This window comes from Corvus moneduloides, chromosome 6 (assembly GCF_009650955.1).
Source record: "Corvus moneduloides isolate bCorMon1 chromosome 6, bCorMon1.pri, whole genome shotgun sequence".
NCBI lineage: Eukaryota > Metazoa > Chordata > Aves > Passeriformes > Corvidae > Corvus > Corvus moneduloides.
The window spans coordinates 951661-972422 of record NC_045481.1 but is presented as its reverse complement, the minus strand read 5'-3'; the positions used below and the strand labels follow the sequence as shown (position 1 = coordinate 972422).

At 52.2% G+C, this 20762-nt stretch overlaps 3 protein-coding genes across 6 annotated transcripts in view; 2 read left to right on the top strand and 1 right to left on the bottom strand.

Annotated features, from left to right (window-relative positions):
• The window catches only part of FANCM (FA complementation group M), a 55084-nt gene extending 38914 nt beyond the window's left edge, over positions 1-16170 (bottom strand). For 2 of the 4 annotated variants that reach the window (XM_032111524.1, XM_032111525.1), the window contains exons 1-4: positions 15617-16169; positions 14681-14853; positions 13723-13800; positions 13096-13254 (exon numbers count right to left, since the gene is read on the bottom strand). In XM_032111524.1, coding sequence (XP_031967415.1) covers positions 13096-13254; positions 13723-13800; positions 14681-14853; positions 15617-16046 — 840 coding nt within the window. In that variant the 5' untranslated portion in view covers positions 16047-16169. Of the gene's footprint in view, positions 1-865; positions 1279-13095; positions 13255-13722; positions 13801-14680; positions 14854-15616 lie in introns of those variants that run through there. The other 2 variants (XM_032111527.1, XM_032111526.1) reach the window with 2 other exon arrangements.
• Positions 1220-11810, top strand: LOC116445190 (heme-binding protein 2-like). Its single transcript, XM_032111528.1, has 5 exons — positions 1220-1473; positions 4513-4604; positions 5634-5775; positions 7147-7330; positions 8302-11810. Exons 1-5 carry the CDS (start codon positions 1236-1238, stop codon positions 8471-8473), a joined length of 828 nt encoding a protein of 275 aa, XP_031967419.1. The 5' UTR covers positions 1220-1235; the 3' UTR covers positions 8474-11810.
• Positions 16171-16477: 307 nt separating the features above from the next.
• FKBP3 (FKBP prolyl isomerase 3) lies at positions 16478-20734 on the top strand. The gene is made up of 7 exons (XM_032113279.1): positions 16478-16669; positions 16761-16862; positions 16948-17055; positions 17563-17698; positions 18624-18691; positions 19661-19758; positions 20505-20734. Exons 1-7 carry the CDS (start codon positions 16559-16561, stop codon positions 20557-20559), a joined length of 678 nt encoding a protein of 225 aa, XP_031969170.1. The 5' UTR covers positions 16478-16558; the 3' UTR covers positions 20560-20734.
• Positions 20735-20762: the final 28 nt, after the last annotated feature.

Here is a 20762-nt window from a genome sequence, read left to right as displayed (position 1 = left end):
CCAAAACCCAGAGGCCAAACCCCCTCGGTGGCCGGTGCTTCCCTCCCTGCAGCCGCTGCATCCCAAAAACCCTCTCAGGACATTCCCACCGGCAGCTGTGCCTCCGTTTGCACATTCCCCAAGGAGTGCTGCCCGGGCACAGCAGGATTTCAGTCTGCCCTGTCAGCAGCACAGTCAGGACCGGCACATCCAGGCTGCTAAGGCAGTTCAGGGGTCATTTCCACAGCAAGCTCAGCCCCTGGGGCTGGGGAGCCAAAGCTGAGCCTGGAGAAAGGGACTGACCAGAAAAAGGGAGAAAGGAGGGGGCAGATTAAGCATCACAACAGTCACATCCTCAACCTCCAGCCTTCCCTGTGAGCATCAACAGGGCACAGGAAAGGACTGTTTTCCTATTATTCCAAACCCTAAATGCCATGAGATTCCCCATTCCTGCACGCACAAAAAGGGCCACAACAGTCATTTCATGTTAAATTTGGAATGAAAGACAGCTACACAGAGTCCACACAGACTCCTGATTGAAATCCAGATCCTGCTTTAATTGCCATATCCACCCCATAACGGGGCTGCTCATCCCCCTCGCTCACACAAAGCCTTGTCTCAACTGCAAGATTACGCAGCTGAAAACTTCCAAAGCTGGACTTCAGTAACAAAATATCCCAGAGGTTTTGCACTCGTAATATTTTGGAAAGACCTCAGAGACTAACTGAATAAAATGAAAGAAGTGTCTTCAAGGTGTGGTTCGAAAGCAGTGAAATAAAATCACAATAAAGAACAACTAACGGGACATGAAGAGCAGTGGGGAAAACACGATGAAGAGAACAGCTGGGAAGGAGGGAATGAATGGGAAAACAGACAGAACACCAACTTGTGTAAGTTCTGCACTGCTCGGTCCCTGCAGCACGGGGTGAAGGCACGGAGCTCCGGGACCGGGCATCCATCCCCGGATCCGTCCATCCCCGGATCCATCCATCCCCGGATCCATCCATCCCTGCCCGGCATTGCCCTTCACCGGGCATCCATCGCTCCATGCCCGGCTCTGTCCATCCCTGCCGGGCGCTGGGCGGGCCGAGGCGGGTCCCCCCCACTCCCCAGTGCCATGACCGGGCATCCATCGCTCCATGCCCGGCTCTGTCCATCCCTGCCGGGCGCTGGGCGGGCCGAGGCGGGTCCCGCCCGTGCCCCCGCCCCCGGTGCCGCTATAAAGGCCCGCGGCGGCGGCGCGGCGCGGAGCGGGGATGGAGACGGGCGGGTGCCGCATGGGCGGCGCGGGGCCCGGCGGCCCGGCCGCGATCACGCTGGAGGAGCTGGACGGGCTGGACGGGCTGGCCGAGGAGAGCGCCGACTCCGCGTACCACAGCCACGGCAGCAGCCTGGAGGAGGAGGCGGCCGAACGCGTGGACGACGAGGAGCAGGAGCGGCTGCTGAGCTACTGGCAGAGCGTGGGCCGGGGGCACCAGGTGGACGTGCCCCGCGGTAAGGCCGGGATAAGGCGCAAGCCGGGATGCAGGATTAGGGACGGGCGCGCGGGATGGCCCCGGGATAGGGCTGGGGATGCGGGACACGGCGATGAACACCCAGCAATAAACACCCAGCGAAGTCCGCTGGGAGTCTGAGACACCGAAGTGTGGCTCTGAAGCGGCTAAAGCTTCACCCAGGGCGATGCAAAGCTTTCCGTAATGGAGAGGAGCGGCTGCAGCAGCACTGGGGGGACCTATTCATACTAAAAACAACCAGTGCGAGTTTTCAGACTTAATTAACCGACTACCTGCAAAGGCATTCTTCCTAAGAATATCCCCTACACCCATCCAAAAAGTCAGTTCTTTGAGGAAAGAGGGCTGTATTTAAAAAGGGCACAGAGTAAACAAGTAAAGGATTGATTTGCTTTTGACAGCGAGGCTCCCAGGCTCATTCTAGTCAGAAATTAGTTGTTTTCAATTTTAAGAAAGACTGGAGACTCTGAAAGGCTGATGAGCCAGAGAACTCCTAACTAGCAGCCGAGAGTCAATACAAGCTCAGCTCGGTCACAGACTTTAACTCTGCCCTGTCCTGCCCAGAGGAGCAGAGATCTGCAGCATCTCTGCCGTGCAGGGAACTCACCTTCCCGAGCTGGGGAGAGCCACACCTCGCCTAGACTGCCCTGGACATGACCAGTATTAAATCACTGTTCTTAGAAACCTTTCTATACTCCAACACAGCAAATTGTATCCATCCTCCTTTTCCAGCCACACCTTGAAGTCCATCTGAACTCTGTAATGCTTTAACAATGACAATTAACGTGCTAAAAGAAGGGTAAGGTCGCTCTGCACAGAGCTCCCTGCCTTGCCTTGCTCTCGCTGCCCCTGGAGGGGTCTCTGGGTGCCCAGTGCCATCCCAGAGTTTCAGCACTCACTCCAGCAGCCACGGGGTTGTGGCTGGAATGCTGGAACCTGACAGCTCCGGGATGCCCAGGGCACGGAGGGAGGGAAGAGCAGGGGGTCCCTGTTTAACACTCCCGAGTACAGTGTGAATGCCTGGATGCAGAGCGGTCCTTAAGACAGCTCTGGGCAGCAGAAAACCAGAGCCCTTCCCACAGAATTATCTAGTGCCTGGCATTGGAATGCCTGAGAGCCATTAGGAGGGATACAAAGTCTAAGGAATATGTCAAAAGCAGCGTTTGACCACACTTTAGCTATACAGTGTTACAGGTTTGCTCCGTGGCACTCAGCACACGTTGCAAAAACCAAGACAGAATAATACAAAATTTTTCTTCAGGTCCTGTCCAGGGCTGAAGGAGGAGGGAGGCAATGGAGGGCATTTTCCAGAAGGAGGAATCCCCCCGTGCCAAGGAGCAGACCGTGCCCCATGCCTCTGCTCCCTGGGAGCAGGCACAGGACCCGAGGGAGCAGCTGGAGCTGTGTCAGGGGGATTGGGATGGATTTTAGGGACAGGTCCTTCCCCCAGAGGGTGCTGGCACTGCCCAGGCTCCCCAGGGAATGGGCACGGCCCCGAGGCTGCCAGAGCTCCAGGAGCGTTTGGGCAGCGCTGCCAGGGATGCCCAGGTGGGGTTGTTGGGGGGGTCTGGGCCGGGACAGGAGCTGGGCTGGGATGATCCCTGTGGATCACTGAAACCATGACTTAAGAAAACACAACCGTCCTTGTCCCTCTGCTGCCTGCCAGCCTGGCCCTGTGCAGGTGGAGCTCTCCAGACTGGGACAACACAAAGCACAGATTCACAAACTGGAGGATAAAACTCCCCAAAGGACTTTAATCAGTTGTAATCCCCATCCTCTGCCTTAACATGGAATGAAAAAAACCATACCCCCACCCCCCCCACTTATTGATAAAGTAATCTAAAAATAGAGTTAACTTTTCTAGAGTCCTGAAAGCTTTCCTAATTGTTGGAAAATTCAGTGCTGAACTCCAATCTACTTTTATTTTTCCCTCAGCCTCCAAAGAGATCAATTTTACCTGTCAGTTATTAGTCACATTTTAAACGTTTCCCAGCAATATATTTCAAAGAAAAAGAAATGTTTACACTTAACTACAGTGTAGCTTTCTCCCTTTTATTTTTTTTCCTCCCCTTTGTTTAAGGACCTTTACTATTCCAAATAGTCTTAAGGCTAAAGCCCTGGACTGGATGCCAGGAGATGGAGGTTTGATTCCCAGCTCAGCTACAGATTTACTAAGTGACCTCGGCCAAGTTAATTCTCCTGCATCTTAATTCTCCTCTCAAACATGGATAATACTCTCTTCTCCCATCTTCCTGCCTCGTCCACTGAGACCCTGAGGCACTTCAAACTCCCAGAAAAAGGGCCCTGGGAGCTGAAACTCATCCTTTTCCTGCATGTCCAGTACACACCATGAGGCAGCAGGGCAGGAGTTCACATCCAGACTGTCAAACACTGCACGTAAAATTGAGTCTGTAATCCTCTAAGCACACAAATACCTTATCACTTCAGCTTCAGAAGGCAAGGGAGCAACTCTTGTGGAGGAAAGACTTTCCATTCCTAAGACTGACCTTCTATCCAGTTTCCAAGCCTGTCTGTCAGGGATCAACTCCTAAGCAGAATTTATTTATGACCTTCAGCGCGAATTGATGTCAGGGCAACCACAGTTACAAACACACCTTTAGACATTAAACATCCTTTGGAAATCGATTCCCACTGCAGTATTTCCTTGAGCCTGTGAACAAGAGCAGCCAACCCAAACTTATTTCACGTGGATACACACCTGAATCCAGCAGCAAAAGAGTTGCTGGAACTGGGAATGTCCCCTGCACAGAGGCAGGAAATGGGGCACAGCCAAAGCTTTCCATGGACACTTGGGAAGCTGCAAGCACAGGGAATGGGAGAGGAAAACCTGCTCCTAACAGCACCGGGGCAGAACCCAGGTAAGCTCTCCTAGGAAAAGCTTTGTCCTCCCCCAGCAGAGAGCAAACAAAACCAGCCACAAAGAGCCCAGAGGAATGAAGCACATTTCAGTGTTGTTTCTGCAGCCTCAAGTCTCAGGTGGGAATGTGTGGTTCTGTTGCAGACATGGCAGAGCCCATCCAGCAGCTGACCAGGAATAACAACCCTCAGGAGAGACAGAGCATCCCCTTCACCCTGATCCAGCGCAAGGAGAAGGTACTGCTGCCCTTCCCAGCCTGGCTGCACACAGGGTGGCTTTCCTGGCTCCCAGGCACGGGGCTCCTCTGAAAGTTCTTTTAACTGCTTAGGATTGTGATCATCAAGTGCAAAGCACTGTAACTGTGCCACTCCCTCTCCTCTGAAACACCTCATCCCTTGAACATGTGTCATTTTCTTTTTTGCAAGGTAGAAACTGTCAGGAAAGCCAGAAGATGGCCAGGAATCACAGCCTTTGTGACATAATTAAAGAAAATCCCCTCTTTGCCATTTGAAATAAAATGCCCATTTCCTTCAATTAAATCGGTGCATTTGCCCCTTTACACAATCAATTTAATAAAACCTTAGCAAAGAGTACTTGAAAGAGATGAATATCTGAATTTAAAACCAAAAATGTACTTCTGTATCAGGGATCATCATTATCAAACAAAACAGCAATGTGCAAATCCATCTTATTCTCTAATAAAAAACCCCGAAATTAAGGTACAGCAAATTCCTTCCAGCTCAGGAAATGTGCAAACAAATGTCTAACCTTACGCCAACAAACCATGAAAACCTTTACTGGCCATCTATGAGGACTTCTTGGCCACATTTCTTTTAAATAGATCTAGATAATTCACATTTATAAATACCATCATTTGAGTGTGTTTAATCTAAACAGTTTGGGACTCCTGACTGTTTATGTTGTAATGAAAAGCTTGAAAGCAATTTCTCAGTATTACTGTAGCTAAAAAATAAGGTTATTCAGTGTTAATTGCAACTAAATGTTTAATAGTGCCAGCCCAAAAGATGGCAGATCTTTATTTTAAAGGAGAACTACCTAGAAATTGGCTGAAGTCAGTTTTGATCCAAAATCAGCAGTGTATTCCTTGGTTTATAGGAGGAAGGATTAAAATTCATGTTTCTTTCAAGATCATGTCACTGAGAGCTGAAAAAAAGATGCAGTTCTTGTGCTCAACTTGTATTTGTTTGCTTGATGGTTTCAGACAATTGAATTAACCCCCCAAATTGTCCTCTCTGTGTTTGCAGCTGGGAGATCTGCTCTATGAGAAAAGGCAGTATGGGAAAGCCAAGTGGGCTTGCATAAAGATGAAAGAGAAGCAGTACGAACAGAGCATCTGCCTGGGGTTCATGAAGCTCATGAGGTACATCTGTGAGCAGAACTCCTCAGGTAATGGGCACCTCAGTCCTACAGCAGAGTTAGAAAATTGTATTTCTGAACTAGCTCCTCCTAATTAGGGAGGTGCTGTGATTAGCTTTTCCCAAATACGCCACCCTATAGGGATATCTTTCCACGACACAGCCTTTCCAGAAAAATCATAGAAATCATGGAATGGTTGGGGTTGGAAGGATGTTAAATCCCACCCAGTGCCACCCTTGGGACACCTCCCACTGTCCCAGGCTGCTCCAAGCTCTCTGCTGTAAATCTGGAATTTGCTACAGGATTTTAGGGGTTTAATGTTCACAGCAGCACTGAAATCATCTGTCAGAGTGTGATACCAAAAGGGACCAGAGTTTTCTGCCTCTTTCCCTTTCATTCAAGATATTAAATTGTCCCTGTCCCAATGGACACAGACAATTTGTGGTCAAAGCATGTTTTCCACAAAGATACTCCAGTTTTAACTCAAAATAATGGCAAATCCACCATGTCCTTGAGAGCTTGTGGCTGCCTGTAAAATGTGCACCTGGTGTCCAATCCAATTTAAACTGGTTTTCACTTCCAGACATCAGTTCTCATATTTTTCATCCTCCAGTTATTACAAAGTTTTGCCATGCCCAGTGCTCTGTGCTGTAATTGAGTCAGCCCTTAAGTGTCTTTCCAAGAAAATACAAACATTGATCACAAAAGCTTTTCTTTCCTCAGGTACCTTCCCCACTCTCCCCAATCTTTTAACACTTTAACATGGTTTAAAGGTAATTTTAGCTCCAGGACTAAAGGGAGTTTTTCAATCTGTACAGAAGCGAAGTTCCCCCTGTCAGCCATCTCTGCTTCCCCTCCTGCAGTCCAAACACACAACAGTGCAAAAAAATACTGCAGCATTTTTAACAACAGCAAATCCTCCATGAATTCACAAAGCAGCCCCTTCTCTTGCCTACAGTTCTGTTCCCAAATATTTATATACTCTGTCTCGCACACACATGCACAAACATTTGCACACACACGCCAACTGCAAAGCACACTGAAATCATGGAACCACAGATGGTGTGGAAGGGACCTTAAAGCTCCTCCTGTTCCACCCCTGCCATGGCAGGGACACCTCCCACTATCCCCAGGCTTCTCCAAGCCCCGTCCAGCCTGGCCTTGGACACTTCCAGGGATCCAGGGGCAGCCCCAGCTGCTCTGGGCATCCTGTGCCAGTGCTGGACTGGTACTTCCAACTTGGAGCACACCCCCCACTGCCTAAACCCTCCCAACGAAATCCTTTCACGAACCCCGTGCACTCATTTAAACAATTCAGTACGAGTTCAGCAGGCCAGCGCCGTGTGCAAACCTTCTCTTGGTGTCTCCTAAATCCTCTCAAACGCCACTGTGTGTGCCCAGGGCTGTACCTGGGGATCACGGTCCCCATCGTGACCATCGTGCACACCAACGAGGCGCTGTCGGCGATGACACAGGCGGTGACAGTGGCCTATTACCTGCCCGAGGTGCTGCAGGACGAGCCCCCACACCCCTTCGACTCCGACATCATCATCGAGGAGTGGCCTGCCACCATTGTCTACAGCAGGTGAGAAATGCTTTAACTCTGCTCAACACAGGAAGAGCATGCAGTTCTCAATCTGGGCACGTTACGATTTTTAAACCTTGTAAAAGGTAACAAACGGTAAAACTTAAATTTTCAGGAGTTGTAAAAGCTGCCTGTTGTATGAATGGGATGGTCAGGAAATAATGGTTAATTATTTATACCAGGAAAGGCTCTTCCCCCAGAGGGTGCTGGGCACTGCCCAGGCTCCCCAGGGAATGGGCACGGCCCCGAGGCTGCCAGAGCTCCAGGAGCGTTTGGGCAGCGCTGCCAGGGATGCCCAGGCTGGGGCTGTTGGGGGGTCTGGGCAGGGACAGGAGCTGGACTCCACAATCCTTGTGGGTCCCTCCCAGCTCAGGATATTCTACATTTATATCAATTACTTGGTAAAATGATGCATCTGTAAATGTGTGATAAAACACACATTTTTATGGTTATGCTCAGTAGTCAGGAACAAAGCTTCCAACACGGCACAAAAAATATTATGAAAAAGTTGTTTGGGATCAGTCATGGTCAGTACCACTGGTGAAACACAACCAAATAATTCAGAGGGCATTTCTAGTCTCTGGAAAAATAGTGGGTTTAAAAAGAACCACGGTCTTTTTTAAAGAAAAGACCTTTGAGATCATCAAATTCAATCTATGACCTAACACCACCTTGCCAACTAAACCACGGCACTGAGCGCCACATCCAGGCTTTCCTCAAACATCTCCAGGGATGGCGATTCCACCACCTCCCTGGGCAGCCCTTTCCAACGCCCAATCACTCTTTCTGTGAGGTGCTTTTTCCTGACGTCCAGCCTAAACCTCCCCTGGTGCAGCTGAGGGCTGTCCCCTTTTGTCCCGTGGCGGTTCCCTGGGAGCAGAGCCACCCCCTCCGGGCTGCACCCTCCTGTCAGGGAGCTGCGGGCTGCAGCCGCAGTGGATCTGAACTCGCTATCGAGGTGACCATTGCAGGAGCTTCCGAGGGATCACCAACGAAGACTCGATCATGAGAGAGATCAACGTGCTGGCAGCCATCCTGGAGAGCCCCGAGCTGTGCCTGCGGGACACGTTCATCATCGCCGGCTACACCAACCCGGCCGCCGCCAACCGCCACAACGAGATCTGGTTCCTGCAGCGGCCCTGAGCTCCTGCAGCGGCCCTGAGCTCCTGCAGCGGCCCTGAGCTGCTGCTGCCCCGCCGAGCTCCTGCTGCGGCCCTGAGCTGCTGCTGCCCCGCCGAGCTCCCGCTGCGGCCCTGAGCTGCTGCTGCCCCGCCGAGCTCCCGCTGCCGCCCCGCCGAGCTCCCGCTGCCGCCCCGCCGAGCTCCCGCTGCGGCCCCGCCGAGCTCCCGCTGCCGCCCCGCCGAGCTCCCGCTGCGGCCCTGAGCTCCCGCTGCCGCCCCGCCGAGCTCCCGCTGCGGCCCTGAGCTCCTGCTGCTGCCCCGCCGAGCTCCCGCTGCGGCCCTGAGCTCCTGCTGCCGCCCCGCCGAGCTCCTGCTGCCGCCCCGCCGAGCTCCCGCTGCCGCCCCGCCGAGCTCCCGCTGCGGCCCTGAGCTGCTGCTGCCCCGCCGAGCCTCCTCCCCGCTGCCTCCCCGGGGAGCCGGCGCAGCCCTGTCCCCCCTCCCAGCCCAGCAAAGGGGCTCTCGGCTGGCTGAGGGAGAACCGGCCCAGCCCCAGCCCGAGGTCACGCCCCACACACGGATCCCTACGGCAACTCTGACGGCTTTTACACAAATTTAATGGAGGGTTTGAGCACTTTAAAAGTTAGTTCATCTTATCCTTTCATTTTTTTTACAAGGTAAGGGAGGCAGAGACCTCTCCCTTCATCCATTTTTTGGCATCCCTAGCCTGCTTGTGGCTCAGGATGGTCCCTGGGGACATCCTGGAGCCCTAGCCTGCTCTGGTGCTGCACAAAGACCCCGCTGGGGCTTTTAGTGGGACATACCAAACCCACCCCACACAGGCAGAGAAAGAATGTCCAGGTCTTAGTTCCTGAAGAGAACGACCAGATCTATCCCATTAGGATTAAAGCACGGAGCAAGAACAGGCCAGTGCTGACAGCTGTGGCACAGAGAGCCCCAGTGCTAACCTCAGAAAGCTCCCAACCAAAGCACCCCGAGTCTGGAGAAGAGACCAAAAAGGCACCACAGCCCCACTGCTCGTTCAAGTGTTGACAGCAAAATTACGGGTTACCTTCACCACACCCCCCAGGAACCCCATGACTGCCTCTGGCATTCCTAAGGACACACTGGTTACTTTTAACTCCAGCTTTCTGAACAGTTTATCCTCACAGCTCTGCTGGATGTTGAAACACTGCAGCTGGAGTAAACTGTTCAGAACTTCTGACGCTGCTCTGGCAGCCCCACGCTATTAATGGGATAAACGACACAAATACAGAGAAAATCCCAGCCAGGAGTGACCTCGGGCAGCCACCTCTGCTGAGGGTAGGGCCAGGCAGAGCTGGCTGCTCCAGGCACCACAGCCAGGCTGGAGCATCCCCAGGGATGGGAGCCCACAGCCCCTCTGGGCCCTGTCCCAGTGTCTGACCACCCTCACTGTGAGAGTTTCTTCTTCTTCTATCAATCTGTTGTTTGTTTTGCCCCTCACCCCTATGATAACCCTTCAGCTGCCAGCCTGGCTCGCTGCAGAGGCTGAGCTCCCACATTGCAGAGCCCCCAGAAGGTCTGGGAGCAGCATTCCCGCTGCTCCACAGAGCCCAAAAGCACCTACTGCACTTTAGAATCAGGGTAGCAAACAATTCTGCTCTCCAAAATCCCTCCCTAATGTCTCTCCTTACTGATAAGAGGGTAGAGCTTATTCTTGATAGAAGTGAATGTCTTTTTATATAAAATTCACTGAGTACATCACCAGCATTATTTATTGATTACAGGATTTAGGGTTTCAACAGAGCTTCTGTGCTCTTTAATTACAACACAGACCAGCAAGCAGAGCCAGTGGCTGCTAACTCACAGCAGGGTGAAAAAATAACTCCAGAAATGGATTTGTGGAGGGCTTCTGAAAGAACCTGAAGCCTCCTGGTCCCACAGGGCTCTGTGCTCAATCCAAAACCTCTCCCTGAGCAGCAGGATCACAGTGGCCCTGGCTTAAGTGGGACCAAGGTGCCCTCTGGTGCCTGCTGGGCACGGAGATTCCTTGGGAAGCAGCAAGGAGAGGGGAAAAAGGAAATAGAAAATAAGAGAGAGACACAAAAACCTTCGTTTTAACACAAACCACGAATCTTTATGGGCAGGGAAAAAACCCCACCCAAATCAACTAAAATGCAATACAGTGTCACCGCCTGGGAAAAGGAAAATTAAAAATGCCAGCCAGCATTAAACTAAAAGCTCTTAAATAGAGAAAAACAGTAAAAATATTCTAAAACCTGAGGTGAATAGAGGGCCCAAGGAGGCATTAAATAAAAGGTTTTGTTCTCATATCCTCCCCCAGATTTTTATAAGAGCAAACAAAAGTAATTTTCACCTTTGACAAGATTTTATGGCAAATTAAAGACGTTTCTGCCATCTGATTGCTTTTGCCAGTTAGAGAAATTCTCGTAATGCTTTGGCACAACAGACGTTGGATAGCTCCTGCAAGCAGTGAAATCCTCACCACAGAGCACCAGCTTGTCCATCATTTCCATTTTGGCCCTCTCCTGCAAAAGCATTGCTGTGTCTCACGTCCCTGTCCATAGGCAGCCCGACCCTCCTGAGACTCAGCTCGCCGTGGGGGACATTCCAGAGGCGTCCCTGAAGCACGAGCAGAGCTCTCTGAGTGTGCTGATAGCCACCCACAGCCCGCTGCTCCCTGCTGTTCATGGCAAACTGTGAATTCCAACATAGCTTTTGTTTCTTTTGACTCCTGTTAGATGGCTTCTGCTGCTGAGACAAAAACTACTTCAGCTCCAGTTTGGAGATACACTTCATGGCTTGGTACCAACAGCTGTCACTGGCCCTCACCAGCACAGGGACCACCAGCTCCAGTGTTTAGCTGACACTCAATACAGTTTATGTGGTTGTAACACCAGTGAATGCCAAGCAAACACCACTCTTACTCAGATCTGAGAACATCATGTCAAGCAGGATGACCTAGAATAGGTATTTTGTTATCCATCCGTAGCTCTGCTTTGGGAGCCACTCATGGATTTTCAGTTTTGATGGGAAGTTATTAGGTTTCCACTCATGAAAGGAGGTAATAAAACAGCATTCACCCCTGTTTTTGGAAGATTAAATGATGTAGCCTTAACAGGTAAGTGTTATCCTGCATACTGTGTATTTTCCAAACAAGAGTTAGTGCCTAAAAAGTTTATTCCAGCTATTGTGATACTCAGGGCCTTGCTTATTGTATGTAAAGACATCTCAACAGAGCTCCTCTGGCATTGTTGCGCTGTGCTGTTTGACGCTGTCCTTCGTTCTCACTGAAACGTTGTCTTGTTTACTGGTACTGTTTGTCACAATTAAAGAGAATGATTCTACTGTGCACAGGACACCTGGCTCTCGTTCTTGGAGCAGACACAGGTGCTTTTGCTCTCCTGCCTTTGGATGCTGCTCTGACTTTACAAAAGCCATTTAAGCCCTAAATTTGCAATGGTCACCTCAAGAGCAGAACCTGAGGTCCAGGAGCCACTTCCCCACGTGCTGAGGCCTCCAGAACTGAGGCTTGGCCTTGGCACACACTGCAAACCATCCCTTCACCCCCTGTGTTACTAGAAGTCGAGTTCTCCAGTAAAGCAGCAGCAATTCAAATGCAAATAGCAGACCAGAGAAAGGAAACAGAAACACTGCAGGCAAAGCTCATGTAGCCAAACCAACATGCTTATTGCAGGTTAAATCCCAAGTGAAACCCCCCAAAATAAACCCCTGCACTCAACAGAGCATTCGGAAGCACCTGCAGTGATGCAAAACTACTTCAAAGTTTCTCTTTATCAGAGGAAGTTCCTCATTTAAACACTCTCAGGTCACTGGGTTGAAAACAGCTGATGCACTCACAAGTTTTTGCCTTCCAGTGCTCCTCACAAAACTACACCAAAATCAATCAGCTTTAACCAAAACCATGCTCTGAGGCCAACAGCCTGATACATAACTTACTCCTAATTTTTTATGCCTCTCACTGAACAAAGAGCAGATATTCTGAACTTTTTAAAGTGGTATCTTATATAACATCATTTGCCTACCAGTACCTCAGTGGGAAGGCACAGATCACCGAGTTACAACTGACTGACAAACAGCTCTGGCCCCCAAAAATCTCTCCTATATTTGGGCATTACAGACTGGTAAAAAGAAAAAGATATCATCATCATCGAAATAGGCTCAAAATAAACCAATTAAAAAAACCTCCAGGAGAACTAATTACACTCACAGATGACTTAAAGCTCTAAAGAATATTCTTAATCAGAGAAAATGTTCCAGTGCACACACACAGATTCCTTAAGGCATTCTCAACATCTTAATACTCCTGAATTCAGCCAAATGCAGAAACCTCAGTTTAGGTCTGGGGTCAATTTTGCAAAGACTCCTGAAAGAGGGTGAGGAAACAAATTGGATTGCAAGTTTTCCACCTGAGCTTTTCAAGTTACTGCAAGGTAAAAGGTGTCCTTGGTGCAAAGTGAAACTGCAGCTGCTGCAACTGAAACCGTGTTGCTTAATTTACCTTCTAATCAATGTTAATTACATAGGAAAGTGTTGCCTTTATAAACCTCTGCAAGTCTAGATGGAGATGATAAAACACTTACTGTCACTGGCCACTGACCAAAAAGGAAAAGCAGCACTCACCTTGATGTAAGTGTTCTGAATTTCTACCAGTTCTTCCCCAAGTGGAACTACAATTTTTTCCACTTGTCTCTCGTGAGAATAAGGCTGAATTTCTGGAGAATCTTCAGCACACACCTCTATCTGAGCAATCAGCAAGTTGGAGATAACTTGTTGCACAGCCTGGCAAAGAAGCCACAAAAACAAAGTAACTATTTCCATGTTTTAGCAGGTCTTAAACAGAATTGTAAGGAAAAGGCACCCATTACCTGGGATGAAAAAGGAAAGGAAGGTCAGGAAATAGAATCCCAGACTGGCTGGGGTTGGAAAGGAACCTTAAATCCCAGCCCTGCCATGGCAGGGACACCTCCCACTGTCCCAGGCTGCTCCAAACCCCAGTGTCCAACCTGGCCTGGGACACTGCCAGGGATCCAGGGGCAGCCACAGCTGCTCTGGGCACTCCTCACAAATAAATAATATATGGTTTATAGCATGAAAAGCACCAAGCCTCAACAAGTAATGGACTGCAGAGAGATTCAGTCTTGATGTGGAATTCTAATGGACTTCAGGACCCTGCAGAGGCTTCAGGCAAACGAACAGAGCTTCCACTCAACCTTGATTATTTAAGTCTTGCAAGAAGCTTGGGCTCACCTTGGTGTCACTGCCAGGGGTGGCACTCAGGGCCAGGACCCGGAACTGATTTGTGTATTTGCTCAGCTCCCTCACCACCTAAGAACAGGAAAGTTTCATTAATGCCCTTAAAGGAGATTATTTGCTTGTACAAACTACATCAATGAAAATACCCACTAAGGAGGAAAGGCTTAACAAAACACACTAAAAATATTGAATCCCAGAATGGGATTGGGTTGGAAGTGACCTTAAATCCCACCCAGTTCCACTCCTGCCATGGCAGGGACACCTCCCACTGTCCCAGGCTGCTCCCAGCCCCAATGTCCAGCCTGGCCTTGGGCACTGCCAGGGATCCAGAGGCAGCCTGGAAATGTACCAAGAACAACCTTGGCAAATTATGAAATATTTTCTCCCTTGATTTAACAAAAGTATTGACAGCCCACTAACTCAGGAGAGCTGCCAAAATGTGAGTCGGAAGAAAAACTCTAAAACAAGTAAATCATGGATGATTAATCCCATGAAATCTGAACTCCACAAAATATCCAGTAAACTCCTCCAGTGGATCAAAGCAACTTCTTACACCACCTATTGCTCTGAGGAAATTAACCCATGATACTACAACAAACTCTTGGCTAATCAACACTAACCCCACATATAAAAAGAAATCTTAAACTGATATTACTCTGTTAAAGAACCTTACAAAAAAAACCTTACAGTTTTTTTTAAACTGCCCAGCCAAAAGTATTTTTAAACCAAAATTACAATCTAATGTAGGCATTAAAAAAATACCTTATAGGTATTATTAATAAACAAGGCAATGACAACATACAGGACTGTTGAATCTCTTTCAAACAAAGTTAAGGACCTCAAGGACAATCTCCCACAGCTGTGACAGGGGCACTTTATGGAGATCCTGTAAATAATTTTGGGGAAGGTTTTTGTAACTGGGAGAGAAGAGTGGGGGTGGCTCCAGCCCTACCTGGCAGTAGGCATGATTGCCAAGGGCTTTGTGGGCTTCATCAATAACCAGACATTTGATCTCCACAGCAGGACAGGTCCCACGGGAAAGGTCATTGACCATTATCTGAGGTGTGAGGAAAAAGACTCTCTTGGTATTCCACAGCTCCCGCCGGCCCAGAGCCTGGGTTCCTCCTAGAAATAAACCAAATAACATCAGGGAACTGGTTTACTGGGAATAAAGTATGGCCTGTGACCTGAGAGCGATAGGGCTGGCAGACACATAAAATTATGGAATTGTTTGGGTTGAAAAGGGACCTTAAATCCCACCCAGTGCTACCCCTGCCATGGCAGGGACACCTCCCACTGTCCCAGGCTGCTCCCAGCCCCAATGTCCAGCCTGGCCTTGGGCACTGCCAGGGATCCAGGGCCTCCCCACCCTCACTGAATACAATGACTGGGAAGAGGTTTTTTCCATTAAAAAGTTAAATCCAGAAGCATGGTAAGACTGGGAAGCTCAAGATGTCTCATAGCTGCCCACTGCCCTACACATCATTTAAAGCACCTCTGGGAAAGGTCTGGGCCAAAAGAGAGCTCATGGGTTCAGTCATTAAGGCTATTGCTCCAGTGAGTAACAAACTGCAGCTCAGGGGGTCCGAAAAAACTTTATAAAAAGCGGCAAGGAAAGCAACAAGTGGAGGGAAGGAGCGGGGGGAAAGCCAGAAAAAGGATAGAAAGCGTCATTATTCTTTGGCTTAACCATCACACAGAGCCCTCTGCGTGTGCAGCCACCCGCAGGCTGCGACCCACGGAGCTGCGCCCCAGCGCTTCACCCTTTATACGGATGACCTGGGGTTTTACCTACTGCGAAACCAGCAGTTAACCCTCCAAACACCCCTCACGTTGTATTTTTTCCCCCTGCGCTGTGGCTTTTCACCCCTCGGGCAGCAGCCCGTACCTGTCATCTCCGCCATGTCCCGGGCCGGGATGCCCATGACGCGGCCGCACGCCTCCATCTGCTGGGCCACCAGCGGCTTGGTGGGGGCGAGGAACAGCACCTTCCCCGAGGGGAACCAGCGGTAGAAGTTGTACATGACCACGGCGGCCACGAAGGTCTTGCCCAGCCCCGTGGGCAGGCACACGAGGGTGTTGGCCAGCAGCGCGGCGCCGGCCATGCGCTCCTGGTACGGGCGCACCGGCAGGTTGGTGGGGTAGATCCAGATGGACCCCGCCGCCTCGCTGAACCCCTCCACCGGGCCGGGGTCGGCCGCGGCCGCGGCTGCCAGCAGCAGGTCGTCATCGCTGTCGCCGCCCGCGTCCCTCGGCTCGGTTTTGCTCTGAGGCGCCCGCCAGACCTGCGGCAGAGTGCGCTGCCGGCCGCCGCTCATCCTGCCCCGCGCCGCTTCCCGCACGCCGCCATTTTAGCCCTGCCCGAAGCTTGAAATCGCCGCCCAGAGGCACGGGGAGCCGCCTCCCGGCCCTCCCCTTCTCCCCCGGCCGCCTCCCGGCCCTCGTCCCGGCCCTCCCCTTCTCCCCCGGGCCGCGTCCCGGCCCTCCCCTTCTCCCCCGGGCCGCGTCCCGGCCCTCCCCTTCTCCCCCGGGCCGCGTCCCGGCCCTCCCCTTGCCCTGCGGCTCCCGCTAGCCCGAGGCAATCCCGCTGCCGCTGCTCTCGCTCACGGCGCTCCCCGGCCGCCACGAGGCGGCGCCATTTTGCCCCTCCCTCGGCGCCGCCGCCGCCCTGAAACCTCCCCAGAGGCTCGGCCGGGGGTGAAGGGGAGGGCCCGAAGGCGGCTTCCCGACCCTCCCCTTCTGTCCCGGCCCTCTCCCGGCCCGCCCCTTCTCCCTCCCGGACGGCTGCTAGCCCTCCTCTCCGGAGGAGGAGCAGGAGGCGGGTGGGAAAATGGCGGCGGCCGCGGGCCCGGCGCAGCCCTGGAGCGCCGAGGAGCTGCGGAGCGAGGCGCTGGCCAAGAAGGAGATCATCAAATTCCTGCAGGAGCACGCGGCGCAGGCGGTAATTGCGGGGGATAATAAATAATTTGGAGTTGCGTATGGGAGGTTTGGGTTTTTTTTCCCCCCCACCATCTCACGCGCGTGTCCCGCAGTTCCTGGCGGAGCACAAGCTGCTGGGGCAGGTGAAGAACGTGGCGAAGACGGCGAATAAGGAGCAGCTGATCGCGGCTTACACGCAGCTCTTCCACACGCAGGTGAGGGCAGGGGGCGGCGGGGATGGAGCCGGGACTCGGGCAGGGCTGGGGCGGTGGATGCGGCTCCTCATCCTTCCCCTCGCAGCGCTTCAAGGGCACGGACGGCGCCGAGAAGGCGGCGGAGAAGGCGAAGCCGGCCAAGGCGGAGGAGGCCAAGGGGAAGGCGGTGAAGGCTGAGGAGGCTGTGGAGGAGGTGGGTGTGATGCCCTCACCTCGCGTTTTTCTCGTGGAAAGCCAGATTAGCCCGGCCACTTGTCCCGGGGTGAGGGTTAGGGGGATCTCAGGGAAAGGCTCTTCCCCCAGAGGGTGCTGGGCACTGCCCAGGCTCCCCAGGGAATGGGCACGGCCCCGAGGCTGCCAGAGCTCCAGGAGCGTTTGGGCAGCGCTGCCAGGGATGCCCAGGCTGGGGTTGTTGGGGGGTCTGTGCAGGGACAGGGCTGGGCTGGGTGGTCTTTGGGAATCTTTTCCCATTCAAGAGATTGTGTGATCCTAAGTCTTCAAAACCCTGGTTACACCAAAGTCCAGTGTTTGTACCCACCTTAACCTGAACCTGCTGCAAATGTTGCAGCCCTGCAGCAACATGAATACATCATTCACTAACAGTGTCTTCTTTTATGCCTTCAACTCAGTGGTTGTTCAATCTTGAGTGTATCTGAGACTATTTAACCTGCCAGTCCTAACTCTCTTTTTATAACCTTAGGGGCCACCAAAGTACACAAAATCCATTTTAAAGAAGGGCGATAAAACCAACTTCCCGAAGAAAGGAGACACTGTCCATTGCTGGTACACGGGAAAGCTGCAGGATGGGACAGTCTTCGATACCAATATTCAATCAAGTAAGGTTATGGATATATAGATGTGCAGATAAACTGTTTGGGTTGGTTGCAAATCCTTCCGGAGGGAATTACCTGGGCTCCTCCAGCAGATTCGGGCAGGGGTTTGCCTCTGGAAGGTGTCTGGGGGCATTCCTGACAAACAGCTTCATCATGGTGGTGTGGAGCTGCCGGGTGTCCTGCAGCTCCCGGATCCATGAGGCAGCGCAGGGCAGTATTTTAGGACTGGCTGGTGTCAAGTGACACAGCTGCATCCTGCCAGCCCTGGCTTCTGGCATTCCAGGCCTGGGGAATGTGGAATGCAGGGAGTCAATCCGGGCTAGAGCTGCTTCGGGGGCGGGGGCAGTGAGATGGTTCCTACAGAACTCTGGCACCAGCAGTGTCCTTAATTTCTCTAAACAAACACACCCTGGGGCCCTTCTGTGGTAAATCTTTAAATTTGGAGGCACTGGACTGAGAGGGATTTGAGTACTCCAGTGTGCAATATTCCCTGCTGGTGTTTTTGTGACAGATCAGAGGATTTGGGGGTATGAAATTGTGCAATACTGGAAAGGCTTTCCCAGCAGTGATGTGCCACACTCAGGAACAGCATTCCAGAGTCACTGGAATACTCTCTATAATTCCTTGTATCTGTACATTCCCTGTTGGATTTCTTCAGTTCCTTAATATGTCCATGCCTTGTACAGTCAACCTGAGTAATTCAGGAATGAGTCTGTGGGGTTTGAAAGATGCTTTGGTGCAGCTTGAACATTTAATGAAGTTTTTAGTGCACAGCACTAATATTTCCCCTGAAAATCTGATACTGGGCTAAAAATAATATTATACGGACAGATATTTGTATAAAGCATGATTGTAATGGCAGTTTTACCCAAAGTGTGGAGTGTGCTGGTGTGATGTTGAAGCAAATGAACATAAACCTCTTTTCCAGGTTCAAAGAAGAAAAAAGCAGCCAAGCCCTTGAGTTTCAAAGTTGGCATAGGAAAAGTGATCCGAGGTGTAAGTAGAGCATTAAGGGCTCCCTCAGAGTCCCCGGGGAGCTTCATTCTGTGATTTATGACTGGGCTGCAGTGTTTGGGCTGTTCTGTCTCTGGTGGAGGCAAATTGCAAGGGATTACCCTGGGAGGGTGGAACACTCGTCCTCAGAGTGATTCCCTCCTTAGGCAGTGCATGGAGAACAGGCTCTGTTCCCTGGGATCAGCCCAGCCTCGGGCTCCTGTCAGTCTCTCACAGCAACCAAGGCTCTTGGGATCCTGGGGCTCCATCCATCCCTGTGTGCATTCCCTGGGCTTTACTCTGTGCTAGGGCTGGACAGCCCTTTCCAGGGGGAAATTCCTGCTGCTGTCCACCCTGAGCCTGCCCTGGCCCAGCCTGAGGCCGTTCCCTCTCCTCCTGTCCCTGTTCCCTGCCAGCAGAGCCCGACCCCCCCGGCTGCCCCCTCCTGTCAGGGACTTGTGCAGAGCCACAAGGTCCCCCCTGAGCTCCTTTGCTCCAGCCTGAGCAGGAGAAAGTCGTGCTGTGGGATGGGGTTGGAGCTGGGAAGGGGACAGTGCCCATGGGCAGTGGGCAGCGCTGCAGGAGCAGCAGTGGCCCGGGTTTATCCCTGTGTTTATCCCGGGTTTGTGGGTGCCAGAGCCTTCCCTCCATGGGGACACAGCACCAACCCCTGGGCACTCCTGGTGGGCTGCTGGGAAGGGAATACTGAACCGGGGAATGGTGATGGAAACAGGCGTGTTCCCGTCGCCCCCTGTGTCATCCCAGCAGGGAGCACGGCTCTGCTCTGTGGGAGCTGTGGGAGCTGTGGGAGCAGGGCACGCCCAACCCCCGGGGTGTTCCACAGGGCTGGGGAGGATGCCCGGGGCTGTGAGGGGATTCCCGGAGCCGCAGGAAGAGCTGGGCAGTGCAGTGGCTGTTGTCCCTGCGGGGCCCTGCCCCGGCACCGGCTGGAGCTGCTCTCTGTCCTTGCAGTGGGATGAGGCCCTGCTGACCATGAGCAAAGGAGAGAAGGCCCAGCTGGAGATCGAGCCCGAGTGGGCCTATGGCAAGAAGGGGCAGCCTGATGCCAAGTATCCTTCCGTGACCTCTGACTCCTTAGGGAACCTGGGAATGCTGGGGGCACTGAGGCGCTTTATGGACAGGGATATTACAGCGGGGTTCACCTGTTACAGCAGGCTCAGGATATTCCCACTCAGGGCATCCAGGGCACTTCCTGGGGGGTGCAATTGCCCTTTTATTTTGGAGAAAAACTCGTGCAGGGGGAACTTGCTGCTGTTTTCCACCTGCATTTTTATTCCAGCTGCTTCCAAGTGCTTATGCCTGATGGGGATCCTAACGAGTGTAGGGAGACAGGAGGGGAGTTACCTGCTGCAGCTGTAGGGACAGAGTTACAGTTGGTTCTGGGATACAGCTGAAGTAGGGGGTAGAGGAGTGTTCCTGCAGCGTTTGCTGCAGCCCTGTTTCTCGTTTCCAACACTTCTGGAGGAGGGGAAGGGATTGTTCTGTGCTGGAATCCTGTAATCTGAGGAGCTGCCTGGACGCTTCTCCCCTGTTGACAGTGGAACAGCGTAACCTCCCCTGCCCCAAAGCTGCAGACAAGGCTGGGGCAGCTCAGGGGAATGAGGAGCAGGGAGTGCTGCTGAAGGTATCCATGGAGCTGGCCCTGTCCCCTGACAGCTCCTGCTGGATCCAGGGTGTCCAGCCGGATCAGGGACATCCCAGGGACACGGGAGAGGCCGGGGAGCAGCTGGGGACTCCCTGCCCCGGGAGGGGTCACTGCAGGGGCTGTTTCAGCTTCCTTAACACTTGCCAACAGGATCCCACCGAATGCAAAACTGTTCTTTGAAGTGGAGCTGGTGGATATTGAATGAAGAATTCCCCCTGCTGCTGGGAATCTGTTTCTGCCACAGAGAGCTTCCTGCCGGTGGTGTTTTAACTCCTGGCTCCGGTCACAGCGGTGCCTTTCTGGAGCTGAGTGCTGAGTGTTGTCCCCGCCCCGCTGCTGCACAGCGGCAGCCCCCCACTAAACCGCGTTTGTACCTGCCAGTGCCTCCCTTCTTTGTGTCTGTGCTCG